This window comes from Aquila chrysaetos, chromosome Z (assembly GCF_900496995.4).
Source record: "Aquila chrysaetos chrysaetos chromosome Z, bAquChr1.4, whole genome shotgun sequence".
Lineage (NCBI taxonomy): Eukaryota > Metazoa > Chordata > Aves > Accipitriformes > Accipitridae > Aquila > Aquila chrysaetos.
In genome coordinates, this window is record NC_044030.1 from 87,775,969 (window position 1) to 87,791,991 (window position 16,023).

Consider the following 16,023-nt stretch of genomic DNA (forward strand, 5'->3'; position numbering starts at 1 on the left):
GGAAAATGGCCTTTGTAGACTTTCACAGTGATGCTTATTTAGATATGTCTGTTGTGGTTGATCTTAAGTCATAACACTGTTGTTGGCTTATAAACTATAGTAGCTGAAAAATATGATGGAATGATCAGAAATGTATTCTGATGAAAAATGGATCCTTCCATTCTCATATGAGCTGTATTGTGTAGTATTACTTTATCTGTACTTGTGTGTATATTTCCGTGTATCCATATGCACAGACATTATCTAAATAGCCTGTACATAACTGTAGAAAAAGTCCTTCAGTGTTAAGCTACATGTGCCCTGCAAACAATGTACTATGAAATACAAAATAATGAGGGACATGTTAGTGCATGCCTATTTTGCAGTCAGGTAGTATTTTGAAGTTCCTTTTTAGTAAACATTATTTTTAATAACTAAAAATCATCGGCAAGATTTGAGGTAGAGCTGTAGACACGGCACATGCTTTCTGTGAGCAGTTTTGAGGAATTAGCAGCTTTTTGTTTTCCTTCCGTATTTTGTAGGAAGAGAATAACTCTCCTGTCCTCTCACTGGGGACTTACGTAGAATATGAGTGTGCATATCTCTTTCTAGCTCATATTTGAGTGGAATGCTAAACTTTTTCAAGTTTTTTTAAAGTTTTCTACTGTTTTTGCATAGAAAATCCAAGATTGTAAAATTTCCTGGATCAGCTACTTAACTGCCGTTGATGAATAAAATCCATTATGCTAAAATGATGAAATTCTGCAGTCCAGAACTTCCCATTTCCTTTTAGGCTCACTAGAAAGTGAATGTGATGCCTGTACAAAATCCTTCCTCACTCCCCATCATCGCAGAAAATGTCTTCAGTTCCAGAAGCCACTTTTTTCCCCAAAAATTTCCTCTGGGAACATTCACAATATGTATCTCAGAACAGTCCTTCTTTCAATAGCCGTAACGTAGCAGTGTCTCCACAGGGTGCTTACCTACCTGCCTGTGGGTGTGTTCTCATACTCTGTTGTAATTAGTTAGTTGTTTATTAGTTACATGCTTATTAAGGTGTGTGTACTGATTTGATGCTCAGGGAAACATACTGTATATCTTTATGTTCTAATCAATATTTTCCTCATTCATCCTTCCAGTACCTTAGTAAGAGACATCGTGGTGTACTTACTAATAAATGTTTGCTTTCTCATTCTAGCTGTACTGCTAATTTGTTTGTCAAAATCCTGTTTTCTCTAATACTATCTAATTACTATCTACAAAATTTGGTTAAAATATACAGCTTCTTATTTTATGTATGTTACTTACAGTTGAGTACTAGAAAGCAGTACTTCTTAATCATGCATGCTTTGATATCCTTGATTTGGTTAAAATCTACTGTCTCTGAAAAAAATGGGAAGTCTGTCTCTCACAGATTAAGTGGACACTCAAGGCAGGAAATGCCTTGCAGAATAAGAGTTCAGGCAGTGGAAAGAAAGTCTGTATGGTATTTGATATAATATCTGAGATAATGAGTTAGGATTGATTTTTAAATTCTTATTTATTGACTTTGAAATAGAACAGACAACAAAGCGTTTAATGAAGAATAGTCTGGGAGTTAGATTATTCTGTGTTTAGAAAGGTTTAGTTAAAGAATTGGACTCGAGAAGTATTCCTATTTGTAGGGCTAAGGCTGGGAAGGGATTTACAGGTATACTATAGTTTTTTTTAGTGGATGGCAGATAGGCGAAACATTCTGAGGAGTACCCACTAACTTTGTGCTCATTTTGAGAAAGTTTGGTGTTAATCTGAGGTAGTAGATCTATAGTCTTACTGGAGTGTGTATGCCAATGTGCTTACTCTTTCAGTGTAACACAGTTCATGCTTCCAATTTTGTCAGCCCGAATCGTACTATCGGTTAGAATAAAGTACCCCAAACAATCAACAGATGAAGTATGTATACGGATTTCTGGTTCTCTCATTTACCTTGTCATTTTTAAACTCCTAGGTTTGTACCTATAGCATCTGTGTTCTTGCAGACATGAAGGATGTAACTTATTTGATAAGAAAGCTGAAACTCTAATGTAATAGAAAGTTTGCAAGATTTAAGGCTTTATGAAACTTACAATTAAACGGAAATCAGAAGATGTAATCTGTCAGCTTGGTAATATTACTTATGTATGTCATAAACGATTTCAAAGTCTTAATTATTTTTGAAAGCCTCAACTGGTTTGAAATAAAAAATGAAAGCCAACTCAGGAGGAGGTTTATTTCATCGCTTTCTAATGTGCAGAAAAAATACTGCTTCGAAATAGATGCAGCCTTTTCTGACACTGCTGTTGGATGACTGGAAGAAGTTGGAAGGGGTCTGTTTAGTTGGTCTTTTCCACCTTTTTCTGAGTTGTGAAGGTTGGGATTGCTTACAGATGATGGTTCAGCCCATCACTGGTATTTCTAGTGACATCTAGTGGAGTGCTGCTGCAGCTGGGTATTAACAGCAAGCCGTAACACACTGGTCTAGAGGTCTGCCTGCTCTAACTTTGTCATGTAAACATCTTCTCTAGCGTTTCTACTGCATCTCTGATGCGAACGTTCTTTATATGTCTCTGTACTTGTGGGAAAGCCCTTTAATTTGCTATTTTCTTAAATGCTTATAGACTGAAGACCCAACCATGGAAAGGCCATACACATTTAAGGATTTCCTTCTCAGACCAAGAAGGTGAGGGGGAGGACCTTTGTATTTTAAAACATTTCTTACTTTAAGGTTTGTTATTTGCAACTATTTAAGGGTTGTTGAATGAAATGTACCTCCTTGTCTTCTAGCCACAAATCTCGTGTAAAGGGTTTCTTGAGACTGAAGATGGCTTATATGCCTAAAAATGGTGGCCAAGAAGAAGAAAACAATGATCAAAGGGATGAATCTGAGGTAAGGCTTAATGCTTGTGGAAGCATTCAAGTTATTAGAGATTGAAGTACAATTGTAGAAAAAGTTGCACCTTGAAAGATAAAACCCTGGTAGCAGTGTTAGTAGCAGCTTACTCTTTTCCCCTGCTACAGCCTTTTTTTTTTTTTTTTTTTTTTTTTTAAACCATAACTGTTTTCTCAACCATTTCAAGTATTTCAAAGGATTTCAGCTGCCATAGTGAATTCTAAAGTTTGTCTGTCTCAGTTTGTGAGCAAGTAGAAGTGGAAGTCGTGCCAAGTAGAAGAGTTCAGAGAGTCTATGCAATTAATTTATAGGCATAATGGTCTATATTAGGTACCTCTTCTTCAGAGGCCATTTCAAAATAGGTGTTATAACATTTTTCTTTATTTCCTCAGCAGTGTTGACTTTGCAGAGAATAAAGCTCATGCAAGCACAGCAGGTTTAAAGACTTCTCAGCACTCTTATCAGCCATCATCTATTTTAAGAATTAGCTGCAATTATGGCTGACAAAGTGAATGTCAGCCCAAGTTTGCCTTACTTACTAATAGTGTGTAACAGTCATCTGTAACTTGAGAATGAGGGCTCTCATCCTAAGCCATACATCTCTGAGTTCAAAAGTTAGCAGCTGGATCTCTTTGACTTCTTCACTGGGAATCTGCACCTAGCCACCACTAGAACAAGCAACCACCTAAATACGTTTGGGAGTCCCTGTTGTAATACACTGATGGGATTTTAGGGTTTTTTGTCATTGAAATGAGGTGCACACTGTAACCACGGATTTTATTCTATTTCTATATGGCTTACATTCAAGTAATTTTGAACTTCTCTTTGGAAAACTTTCAGAATCTGCACCTATAGGCTAATGTAAGAAACAATTAAATAACTTCTCTTTAACTTGAACTTTAAAATTTTAACAATTTTTTTTTTTCTTCTTTCTGAAGCATGGATGGGATGTGGTTGATTCCAATGACTCCGCATCTCAACGTCAGGAGGAGTTACCACCTCCTCCGCTGCCTCCTGGATGGGAAGAAAAGGTGGACAACCTGGGGCGGACTTACTACGTCAACCATAACAACAGGACTACTCAGTGGCATCGACCAAGTTTAATGTAAGTGGCAATGCAGTGCAATGTTTTGTGGATGTGTGCAAAATTATCAATAAGGGTAGTGATTTTTTCCAACATAATCATTTTAAATTTACAAATTCAAGGCTGGAAAAAGTCTTTAAGCAAGGCTTTTACTAAGGAGTTTATAAAGGTACACTATTCTTTTCGGTAACAGATTAATCATGATTTTGGTTCTGTGCTACGTATCTGAAACTATATTAATGGAAAAATTTTCACAGATGTGCTAGTAAATTGAGAACGAAAGTCTGGATATCTTCAGTTAAAAAGGAAACATCTTTCTTTTTTTTGAGAATGAAAGAGACTTCCCCACCCCCAGCAAATCACATATACACATAGGTATTCTGGGAAATTCTAGGAAATCTGAAGGGGGTGGGAGGGAAGTCAGTGCATTAAGAACATACCTTAGAATATTGGGAGACAGATGTGGAATTTTTCAGTAAGTAATTTAACAGGAATAAATTACTTGCTTCTATAGAGAATGTTGAAAAGGTAAGGAGGAAAAAAAAAAAGTCAACTCTTAAGTTTTAATTAAGTTAAACTGATTAACTTGAGGAGATCCTGATTGTTATTCAGTGTATAGACTGCATTACCTATGTACACTGGTTGTACCAACGTGGAGTTCCTGTTCAAGCCTTCATTATATATTTCTTATGATTAGAATTATAAAGCTGTGGCAAGATTACATTTTGAAATGTATGTATAATTGACAATGTTAAGAGTTATACTGATATCATGTATTAGTTAAACATCTTGCATTATTTTTATGTAGCAACTATTCTTCCACTATTGCTTATTACAACAGTAATGGTTATTCTTTCTTGAATATTCATAATCATAGCTAAATTACGCAAATGTTTGTTGTCCTTATTTAAGGCACTCTTTGTTCTTGTATGATGCGTTTACCGTAGTTAGAATTGAATTAAATTTTGTTCTGTATGTTTTGAACTATTTACTATTGAACTATTTGAGCTATTTACTAAGCAATGTGTATTTTGTCAAGTAAATCTCATCAACTGCTATCGTTTATGATTGGCAATGGTCAATAAGTGTCTATAAAAAAGCAGGTTTTATAAATTATTTTATTTAGAATCTCCTTGTAATCTGATTATGCTAAATGAAGTAAAGAGTACATGGATTCAGAAATGTTTGACTGGCAGGTACCAAAAAGTAATCAACACTAGAAAGCATCGTCATCAGACAGGTGTATAAAATGAAGGCCTCAGGGGTTCGCTTTTAGCTAGGTATCATCACAGGTAGTTTGGAAACAAATACATAATTACTACTGATAAACTTTATGCATGACACCGGTCTTGGTGAAGAATGAAGACTTTAAAATGATGCTGTTTAGCCTTTAAATTCTATGAATTTATGAAACCACTAGAAGCGGAAGGTCTCATGAGGTAGGATACATAACCTCTCACTTTCAGGCCAGTGACTCGGACACTAAGTTGGTCATCAAGGAAAATCATTGACTGCTGCACAGTCCATGTCTGCAGTTGGAACATGACAGTACCTCATTTCTCATAGTTCTTTAAAATGTGTAATGATAAAATGATTGCATAAAGAATTTTTTCCTGAACATAACCATCTTTCAAAGTTACGGTCCCTCATCCTGAAGGAGAGGTTCAAATACAATACTGCCTTCTAACATGTGCCCATTCAGTACTGAAATAGAGATTTATACCTAGTTGTGCACATTGAGAAGTCCCACAAGCCAGGCAGGTCTCCATCAAGGGAACTGGGGTATTTTCCATTTCCACCACTGCCGGTGTGAGCCAAGCTGGTGGATGCAGCCAGTTCAAAAAGTTATCCATACTGCAACAGCTTGCATTTGTTTTGGCTATCACAAAAAAGAAAACAGTAGTTGACATAAAGACAGGGGCAAAGATAAAATCCCTGTGTCAGGAATGATTCTGGTCATCACAGGAAAGAATGAGTAACGATGGGTTAGTATATTTGAGTGTGGACTTCCATTTCTGCTTAGCCAACTGTGATGTATAAAGAACATTAATTTCCACTGTTACATGACAAGTACAAGTTAATTCTGGGGATATTCCAACTGGACACGAGGAAAACTTTTCACAGTGAGAACAATCAGCCATTGGAATAATCTCCCCAGGGAAGTCGTGGATTCCCCAGCATTGGATGCTTTTAAGTTTGGGCTGGGCCATCTTGTCTAGGCTGTGCTTTTGCCGAAAAAGGTTGGACCAGATGATCCTTGAGGTCCCTTCCAACCTGGTATTCTATGATTCTATGACAGTCATAAAGTGCAGTTTTATTTACTTTGGACTGAGGGATTAAGCCATCTTCTGTTTATGAAGTCTGACATGCAAGAATAATGATTTTTATAAACAAATGCATTAATGATGTTTTGGAAGCAATGGACAAAATAGGTGTTTTAGTTTAACATTCGTTATTTTCTTGTTCTTTTCTCCTTCACGTGCTTTTATTTCCCTACTATCCAGTGATGTGGGATCTGATTCAGATAACAATATCAGACAAATAAACCAAGAAGCAGCCCATAGGCGGTTCCGCTCTCGGAGACACATTAGTGAGGATTTGGAACCAGAACCTATGGAGAGTGGAGACATTCCTGAGGTATGTAAAGGTCTTGGGTTTAAGAAGTTGACTAAACTTCAAGCTGATGTGTTTTTCATTTGTAAGCTAATTACTGTACAACATAAATAGTTGTGTTTTTACATGGTGTTTGTGGAAATTGCCTTAGTAAAATACCAGTGACACAATAAAAATCCTAAACAGAGCTATACTTTCAAGGTCCAGTGCATTTGTGGGTGCCTGATAATGTAGGCACAATATTAAATACTATGCAAATACTGGGAGAAACATTTATAATTCCAAGCACTGCTTGTTATATATATGTTAATAGAAACACTTTCAATACTGTGCTTTGAATAACAGTGGAATAAGTTGTGAAAAGAAGGGAAAAATACTGGCCAGAACTGCCACGTAGTTCAATTTTCTTTAATTTCATGATTTAGAGGAAAGAGCAGCTATTGTTTTTTTCCCCAGAATACTTTGTTTTAGTTAGAATTCTTATTAATTTTATTAATCAGGGTGAATGTTTAATTTATAGCTAGACTAAATAAATTAAATTTGGTAGATATTTGTAGGCCTAAGTGAGAGTTTGTGCAAATCTAATCCCATTCAACTTTAAGAAGTATTTTGTTATGTGAATCACAGACAAAATTCTTTGTGAAAGCTAGTTTTGGGTCACTAAATGTTATCAGAGCAACAAATAAATGCTTAAACTATTGTTGCGGTCATTGCCTGTTAGTATTTGATTTGCAGATTCTAATGAGTACTTTCTATTATGCATTTTATTCTAAATTAAAATTAACAGTTGTTTCTTAAAAGTTTTTAGTAAGAGTGCAAAATTAGTTACATTTTGAACAAAATTTCAAATGGAATTTATTTAGTGGGAGTTCTTCTTCATGCATCTTTTCATCTACATCATTTTCTGTGTTGAATCATAAAGCATTGTGTCATCATCAAGATGAAGACCGTTCTGAAGCCAGTGTGAAAATCATTTTTCCCTGTGTGACTACTTTACACAGAATAGAACGTTTGTGTGTTCTAGGGACTGGTTTATTTTGTTAAAGATTAAGGCTGATTATCACACCTGTGTTTGTCACAATGAGGTGGTCACATAGAAGGCAAAGGGAAAGAAAACTCAGTCTGTCCTTATAAATCCTTAACATAGTTTTTTCTCTTCTGTTAGCCTTGGGAAACCATTTCAGAGGAGGCAAGTGCAAGTGGAGATTCCTTAAGCTTGTCCTTGCCACCCCCTCCTGCATCTCCAGTATCCCGTACCAGTCCTCAGGAGCTATCTGAGGAACTGAGCAGAAGACTTCAGGTCACTCCTGATTCCAATGGGGAACAACTCAGTTCTTTGATTGTACGTGACATGCTGCTCTTTCCATATAAAACTCTATTACTGTAATCGTCTGTTAATTTAACATAATCTGAATCATACATAATCATAGTCATAATCTGAGCATAAAGTAAAAATTACCTTCCAAAAATTGTCTTCCAAAAAATGCATCATAACTTCACCATAAAGCAAACTGCCTTGAACAACAGAATTCCTCAGTTTACATTTAATGTTTTCTGTTGTGTGAGTTTAACTTCTGACTCTGCTACTGTCGTACGTTTAGTGAAACAAAATAGGTAATACTAGAGACTATCAAGCTATCATCATCCATTTTACAACATGGTAATTTTTCTTAAGTTCAGTATTTTAACTATACATGTTAATATTAAAGCATGTGCTTTCTTATATTAGGATTTTATAAAGCCCTCATAGTTTACTGGATCAACTATTGTAAGACAAACAAAGGATTAGAATTGGAAGTAGGTAGTTCTGGTGAAATCCTCCACAAGTTTGTAAATGGCTAGCCTGGAAAAAATTTGTCTCTCACCATAAGAGCTTACTTGAGGTAAAACCAAAAAATGTTCTCTATATTTGTGTTACCAATTACTTTGTCAGAGTGATGGTACCATAAAAATTAAGGATAATACACTTGGAAGTGGGGGAATGTCTTATGTCTCTTTGATTAAGAAAACAATTGTAAGTATTAAACAGAACATCGTGCTGTGATATATTCTTTTTTTTTTTATTCTTGGTATATGCCATCAAGGTACCTTTGCAATTCAAGAGATAAGAAATTGTATTTACTCTTGTTCCGATTAAATAGAATCTTGATTAGGTGCAAGTTTTTCACAAAGAGCCTATGCAATAGGTGTCTTATAATGATTGGAATGTTGTCTAGAGGTTAGTTAGCAAATCATAGTTCTGATGGCTAACCATCTGCATGAAGAGTCACTTGTGATTTTGTAGATAACTGCAGATTTTAGTAGACCTTCACTTGGAGGGCAGGAGATTAATCAAATCATTTCAGTGGCAAGATCAGGGCCTATATTTTTTTTACACTAACAATAATAAATAAATTGTATAGCTGCAAGGTTATCTTAATCAAAACAATTCAATAATGATATTCCTATACAAACTAGCTCTTTTATGAGCTATTAAGTAATAGCATCTTTCTTATCAGTGCAATAAAAATTATCCTCAGACCACACTTGCAAAGTAAGAAATTGTCAAAGCATTTAAAGTCTCTGTTACTGTGCATTATCCAGTGTAAGAGTGTTGGGATGCTTAAAGTAACAGGAAAAAACAGACAGTGAAATTACTCTTAAGATGCCTTGCTGAGGCACCCAGAAGTCTGCATACAGAGTGAGTGGGCCAGCAGTGTTTAGTGTGTAGCCCCAGCATATTTGTCAAGGCAGCTCATGTCTCTAAACTGTGCTTCCAACAGCTCTGGCCTCTGTGAGAGCTCACTGGCCTGATCCAGCACTTGAGTCTGAGCTGCTTCCATGTGAATGAACAGTGCTTACCCCGGGGTAATGAATCCTCCCAGTTTGGAGGCTGACAAGCACAGTACAGAGACATCCAAGAGCTTCATTTGGATTGAGCCAGGTAGGCAGGAAATGTTTGGCACTTCCAGCTGAACACAAGCTATAATCCATATGCTCAGGTATGTCCATGTGACATTTCCTCTTGATCCAGATTCCCGAAGGCTTGTGAGATCAGCTTCGTGACTTTACATGGAGGAAGCTTGTTTCCAGGGTTTTTCCCAAACCCACCAGCTCTAAACTGGCTTTACATAAAGCTGGCTCAGATCTCCAGGTTGTAGGCTGAAACTAGAAGCCCTTACAGTTGCATTTCCCCAACAGCATGCCTAGTATATCCAGCCTGACCTTTGTTTTACGCAGAGACAGCTCCAATGTCTCTACATCCATACATAGTTCATCTGCAACACAGCTAAATTGCCAACAGATAGTTGAGGAGTGATTGTTTGTGTGTTAGAGTGTTTTGTCACTCTCCTCATCTATCTATGTAATGCAAGAAAACACTTCAGACTTGCTGGTCAACACATTTGTCAAACAAATCCTGTCACATTAATGTTTAACATAACACAGAAGCACGAATTACATCTTTTTTTCTTTTTTTTTTTTTTTTGTAAACACTGATCTTTTAACAGAATGTGCTCTTAGGACTGACATTTTCAAGTAAGAGTTGGAGTTTCTGATATGTCTTTCAAATAGTTTGCTTCATGGTGTTGCTTCGTTATCTTTCAGTGGTATGTAAGGGTGCCCATGTGAGTGGTTATAAACAGGCTAGGTCATTTGCTTGTTTATTAGTGCATTCATACTCGTACCATTAATATCCAAAAAAGGGTAATGCTAGTTACTCTTTGATTAAAGATGAGATACCAATTATGCAAAATAATAAGTTTAAGAATTACCCAGGGCTTGTTTCTCTACATGGACCTTAAAACCTCAGTCAAACCACACAGCAAAACTGTGAGAAAATGCATTTGAAGTGAAATGCTATTTGATTGATTTTATTGAATACTGTAGGAATACTGTATTTTACTGAATACTGGTCAGCCCTGAAGTGGTCAGGCAGTTGGACTAGATGATCTTTGTAGGTCCCTTCCAACTGAAATATTCTATACATGGCTTGCTTTGTTGCCAGCTCTCATGACTACAGTATTTGTTGGGTTTGTTTTTTTTTCATTATATGGGATTTCTCATGAGAGTAACAAGAAGTGGTTGCTGATGCTATGCCTAATGCCTTCTAGATGTCTTGGTACCAGCTATGGGGATATTTCAAAATTACTGTAATACTGACGTATTTCTTATGTTGGGCTACACCTTGTAGAATGGGTATTAATTCTACAGGGCAATGGTTGCTCACTGATGTAGGCAGAACATTAGTTCCTTCTTAAATATAAAGAATATTAGTGTGGCACATTAATTCCTTCTGAAACATTTTTTTAATTGGATAGCAAACATCTTGTTATCAAGAAGAAAAAGCTGAAATTATCTTTAGCAGTCTTCCTTGTAATTTTGGGATGTGAAAAAGCCTCTGTGGCTGTGAGTCTCAAAAACAATGCTGTAGCAAGTGGAAAACATAATTATTGATCCTTGTCATTTCTTGGGTGTTGTCCCTTTATAATCTGAGCATGTCCCATATGGAATGGAATTCAGTCACTTGACACCACTGTGCTTTATCACCTTATTTTTGATAAATCTCAGAGGTTTGTGAGGAATTACATTTTAGTATCAAGCAGACATGCTAGCTTATCTGCTTTTTTTAGGGCTTTTTTTGTTTCTAATTCACGATCATGAAGGATGTTCTTGGGAAGTTCAAAAACTAGAAGGCAAAGAGGAAAATTAAGACTTGATTTTTTAAAAAGAAATACTGTAAATTTTTAAGTAAATAATTTTTTAAGACTTTGAGGTCTTATCCATACTACTTGATTTTGGATTTATTTTTTAATGCCTAATTTTTGTCAATAATGCATGCCATCTGTGGATTTCACCATGAAGTATATGAAAACCAAGGTGGAGCATTCACTCCCTGAAGAGCTGTATTAGAGCTACAGTTTTCATTGCAATGTCTGTTTTTAAGAGAAGTGTCATCTGCTTAATTTTTGTCTAAGAAACAGTGTTCTTAGCTTAATTGCTAAGATTTTTTTTCCATCTGTCTTAAAATTTTTTCTTGCCAGACAAATTGGTCTGCTTTTATGCTAAGGTTTCCCATCACTTACACTTTCTATTTGACCTTTCCAAAGAAATTCATAGCAATTCACCTGATCCTCACCAATTTCAAACCAGAATTCCTGGAGTTAGTATTTTGACGTGGTGTAATACTGCTGCATTCTGCCACTGTTTTTATGATAGTAGGGGAAAAAAAAAATCAGATCTTTTTTTCTATCAGAATTTGCCCTTTTTTACAATATATATGAAGGGTCTCCATCAACAGAGAAATTGTATATGCCACCACCTGGTAAAATGGAAGTAAATACTAATTGTTTACAGGAGATTTGTATTTATAGGTGCCCTAACGATCATTAGAATATAGAGTTCTATCTCTAGCAATTAGTTTGGTTTTGTATGAAATTTCTGGATTAACTCCAGCCAGTAAACTTCTGAGCACTTCTCTGCCATTTGTTAAACAATAAACTTTAAAGCTGTCTTAATGATATTATTGAAGAATAAGCTAAGCATCATGTACTAAGATGCAAATTTGGTAATTTCTTAATATGCCAACAGATGATCTCAGCAAGGCTCCCACTGTGGCTGTAATCCCAGTGAAAGTTCTGCAGAACTTGCTGCTTTCTCAGCCAGAGACTCAGGGTGTCGTAGACACGAGAACTACATAATCATCCCCTGTGTAGGATTGGCGTCCTCTCATGCCCCTGTGCAAGTAATGAATATAGGGGTTAACTGGTGCAGTAAGCCATATGTAGAAATTTGTTAACTCTAGCCTATTGATATTTCAAGGACTACATTGCCAGTATTCAGCCAGAAGTTGTACAGTTTCCTTAAACTGCTTATGTTCCCTCCAGGTTCTCCAAAATGTCTTCCAAAGATATTTGAAAATAGTTTTTCAAAAGGTCCATGGCATTCTTATGTCCCATTATGTCTTTAGTTAATCTTCCCCTTTACTGCTGTTTCCACAACTGTTAGTTTTCCTGTATGTTTTCCCAGATGGGATGGCCTGTCCTATTCTCTTAGATTAGGTCAATAAAACATTGTAACTTGGATGCTGAAGATGAGTACAACATGTGTATCCATGTAATTTCCTTTTCTCAGTTAATTTGAAACAGTCCAGGATGGAATGCTGAGAATTCAGATTTTTCATTGCTTGCCATGTTTCTGTAGAGGTATTAAAACTAAAGGCATGGCAACATAAATATTATTTTTTAGGGGTTTGGATTAAATGGGAGAAAAGTAAAATTACTGAATAAAACCCCATGTTTTAAGACACCTTAACTTAAAGACATCTTTCTTTTTTTTTTTTTTTTTTTTTTTTTTTTTTTTCCAGCAGAGAGATCCCTCTTCAAGATTAAGATCTTGCAGTGTAACAGACACCGTTCCTGAACAGTCTCAATTATCCTTGGTAAACCAAAGCTAACTTCTATTTCTTTCTTTTTGTTTGAACACCCTCTGATTCTGAATAATATCCTTTTTTAGGTCAGTTCTAGTCAGATATAGATCAGTAACCACTATGGGCCTATGACTATCCCAAATAGTAATGGATACCAAATTAATATCATCATGGTCAGCAACTAAAAGGAGGACATTCATGAGAGAGAAAAATGTTTTGAGACTGAGAGCATAGTCACACTAACTTCAGTTATCTAACATTGAAATTTCAGTTACTACACTTCAGGTATATAGTCAGTAGAGAGAGAAGATCCTCAAAGGGGTGTTTTCAGCTGGGGTAGGAGAGGGCAGGAGCACCATCTATACTTGGAACTGTAGCAGGTGCAGGACTCTCTTATCAGGTATATTTTTGTGTCCCATAAATTGATTTTACTTGGAATATATAAATCTGTATAATGTTAAAAAGGATTGGTGTTTTACCTAGTTGTAGTTGAAAGGAGCCTTTCTGTGATAGTCCTCACATGACAGAACTGAATAGAATTGCATCTGTTGTGGTTTTTTAATCTGAGTGATTTAGGTAAGCAACTTCTGCAATTTTATCTAAGCAGATTCTTCAAGCAGAAAAAGGTACAAAGATGTTTTTTAAAAAAAGGTTCTCTTTCATGTGATAACCATGCACAACTTTGATCTGATTGATAGAAAGTTCTACATATTTTGTCCTACAACCCTAGTATGAGGATTGCAAAGGTGGTAGGCTGTAGAGAGACTGCTTAAAATAGGATTGTGCAAGATATGCTTTTGAATAACACTGTTCAGATTTTCAAAATAATTTAATACTTAAAAAAATGATACCTTTCTTCCAGGATTTTTTCCCCAGTTTTTTATTAGAAATATATTACATATGAATCTACAAATAGCAAATTTGTGTATCTTTTTATGGAAATGTTGATAAACAGAGTATATCAGTAAGTTTGTTATTAAAGCCGATGTCTCTGCTTGCTATTGGGCAGATGTTTACAATAACCATAGTGGTTTTGTCTCAGTTTAATTTTTTCACAAGTTCTAGAAGTTCTTCAGTGTATCTACATTTGCTGCTTACAGATGCATGTAATAGCTGTTGTTCAAAGAACTGCTTCTGAAGTATTATCTGTCTTTTTACGTTCTCTTCTGGGTAAACAATGGTGTGGTAAGACAGCCTTAACTGTCTTCTCTCTCTACTAGACAAAGTTGACTCCAAATGCAGTCTGTTCCAGAGGTGTTCTGCTGCTTTATTTAATATCACTTTATGGAGTCTTCGTTTCTTTAACTGGTGTAGTCAGATTGGGATTGTGATGTGTCTTTTACTTTATTATTGTAGAACACTCGTTTCATTAGCAGGTGTTCAAAACAGCAGAATTGAAAGCATTGCTCTAAAAGAAGGATGTTACCTGGTCTTAACCATATTTAATCCTTACTGAGCTAATGATAATTTATCTTCTAGCAACTAAATACATACTTTCTTTCTAAATACAGTGCTCTCCTTGATTGTATTAATCCTTACTGAAAATTCACACTATAAGTTCCATCTTTTTCATCTGACTTCTGTACACTCATTGATGACCAGAATGTATCAATTTTGTTTTTAAATACCATGTTTATGGGCAGAACATGCAAAATTTATTGGGGGTGGGGGTGGGAATCATGTTACATTTAGAATAAATGTTCTTATTATTATCATTGGCAGTTCTGAACATATAGAATTGGATACAAGAACTCTTGAAATTAGTTCCCTTGGTGGTTATTGTATGAGATTCTGACTTGGTTATCAGTGATTGATGACTCAGTTTTTTTGCTGTTATCTTAAACACTATTTCCATCTAATTGCGCTCATTTAATAAATTTGAGTGTCTGTGATTACTTACTCCTAAAGATGTGACAGTAATCTGTGACCTTCATCACTAAATATACTTATCTGTAACATTAATTATCATTTAACAGCAGAGTGGTCCATCTAGGAGAGCTCGTTCTTCAACTGTCACAGGTGGTGAGGAACCAACGGTAATAATACTCTTTATCAAGCACTATCTCTAAATAATATGTGGGTAGATATAGGTCTTGTACAGTAAGGAACTTCTTTTCACAAAGCAGCAGCGTGTTGAATGAAATACAGCCACTGAATCAATAGATGTATTTTCTTGTTGTTTCAAATTTTCTCAAAATTTCTCAAAACACCGCGATTTCACTCAAATACTAGCATGTTTTAGTGATGTGGATATGCCACTAAGTTTTAAGCTATGCACTAAGGAAATACCATAGGCTTCTAAAAAATGAGAGATACAATACCTAATTCATTAAAAACTGATACTGAAAGAATCAGCGGTTAGAGACATCAAATCAATATACATGTAGCTGGTTTTTAGCTTGCATCTGCCTTCCCTTACTCTCCATTAGACTAATTCATTTTAATTCTTAAAGCTGATCATAATTTTAGCACTGTGGAGGTACAGTGATATGTCATATAGTTCTTAGCGGTTTTATTTAATGCCAGTTTTCATGTTCTATTAGTTGCTCAGCAGTCCAAGGCTGAATTTTTAATTTGATCATCCCTACAAAAATTCTGGAAGTGCTTTTCGGAAAGTGTAATACAAGGAAAGTGGTTTTAATTTATATTGGACTTTGTCAGAAACATCCCATTCTTATTTAACCTGATTAAATGTCAGTCTGAAGCAAGTTATTTTATGGAAATCATTTTAGAGTAACTATCATAAATAGCTTTTATGAATATATGCGCTCCTAGATAATATGTTTCAGGGAAAGAAATATAATTAAAACTTGGTGTGTTTCCTATTTATATGTGGTAATGTCAGATCTTAATTTGGGTGTTGATGCATCATTCTGTAATACTGTCTATATTTACATATTTACTGTTTTTGAATTTTAGAATCGGAAGATTTTGTATTTGTTCCTGCAAATAGCAAATTTTTTTGTGTCCTTGCAAAACCTGCTTGACTTGTTAATCATTAGTTAAAATATGTGCTATATTGAACTGTAGTGT

At 35.5% G+C, this 16,023-nt stretch overlaps 1 protein-coding gene across 10 annotated transcripts in view; it reads left to right on the plus strand.

The window, feature by feature from the left end:
• The window catches only part of NEDD4L (NEDD4 like E3 ubiquitin protein ligase), a 196,630-nt gene that overhangs the window by 136,402 nt on the left and 44,205 nt on the right, over window positions 1–16,023 (plus strand). For 6 of the 10 annotated variants that reach the window (XM_030005289.2, XM_030005290.2, XM_030005293.2 and 3 more), the window contains 7 exons: window positions 2,616–2,677; window positions 2,782–2,884; window positions 3,826–3,992; window positions 6,476–6,608; window positions 7,750–7,926; window positions 12,928–13,002; window positions 14,967–15,026. In XM_030005289.2, the coding sequence (XP_029861149.1) occupies window positions 2,616–2,677; window positions 2,782–2,884; window positions 3,826–3,992; window positions 6,476–6,608; window positions 7,750–7,926; window positions 12,928–13,002; window positions 14,967–15,026 (777 nt within the window). The remainder of the gene's footprint in view (window positions 1–2,615; window positions 2,678–2,781; window positions 2,885–3,825; window positions 3,993–6,475; window positions 6,609–7,749; window positions 7,927–12,927; window positions 13,003–14,966; window positions 15,027–16,023) is intronic. The other 4 variants (XM_030005291.2, XM_030005287.2, XM_030005288.2 and 1 more) reach the window with 2 other exon arrangements.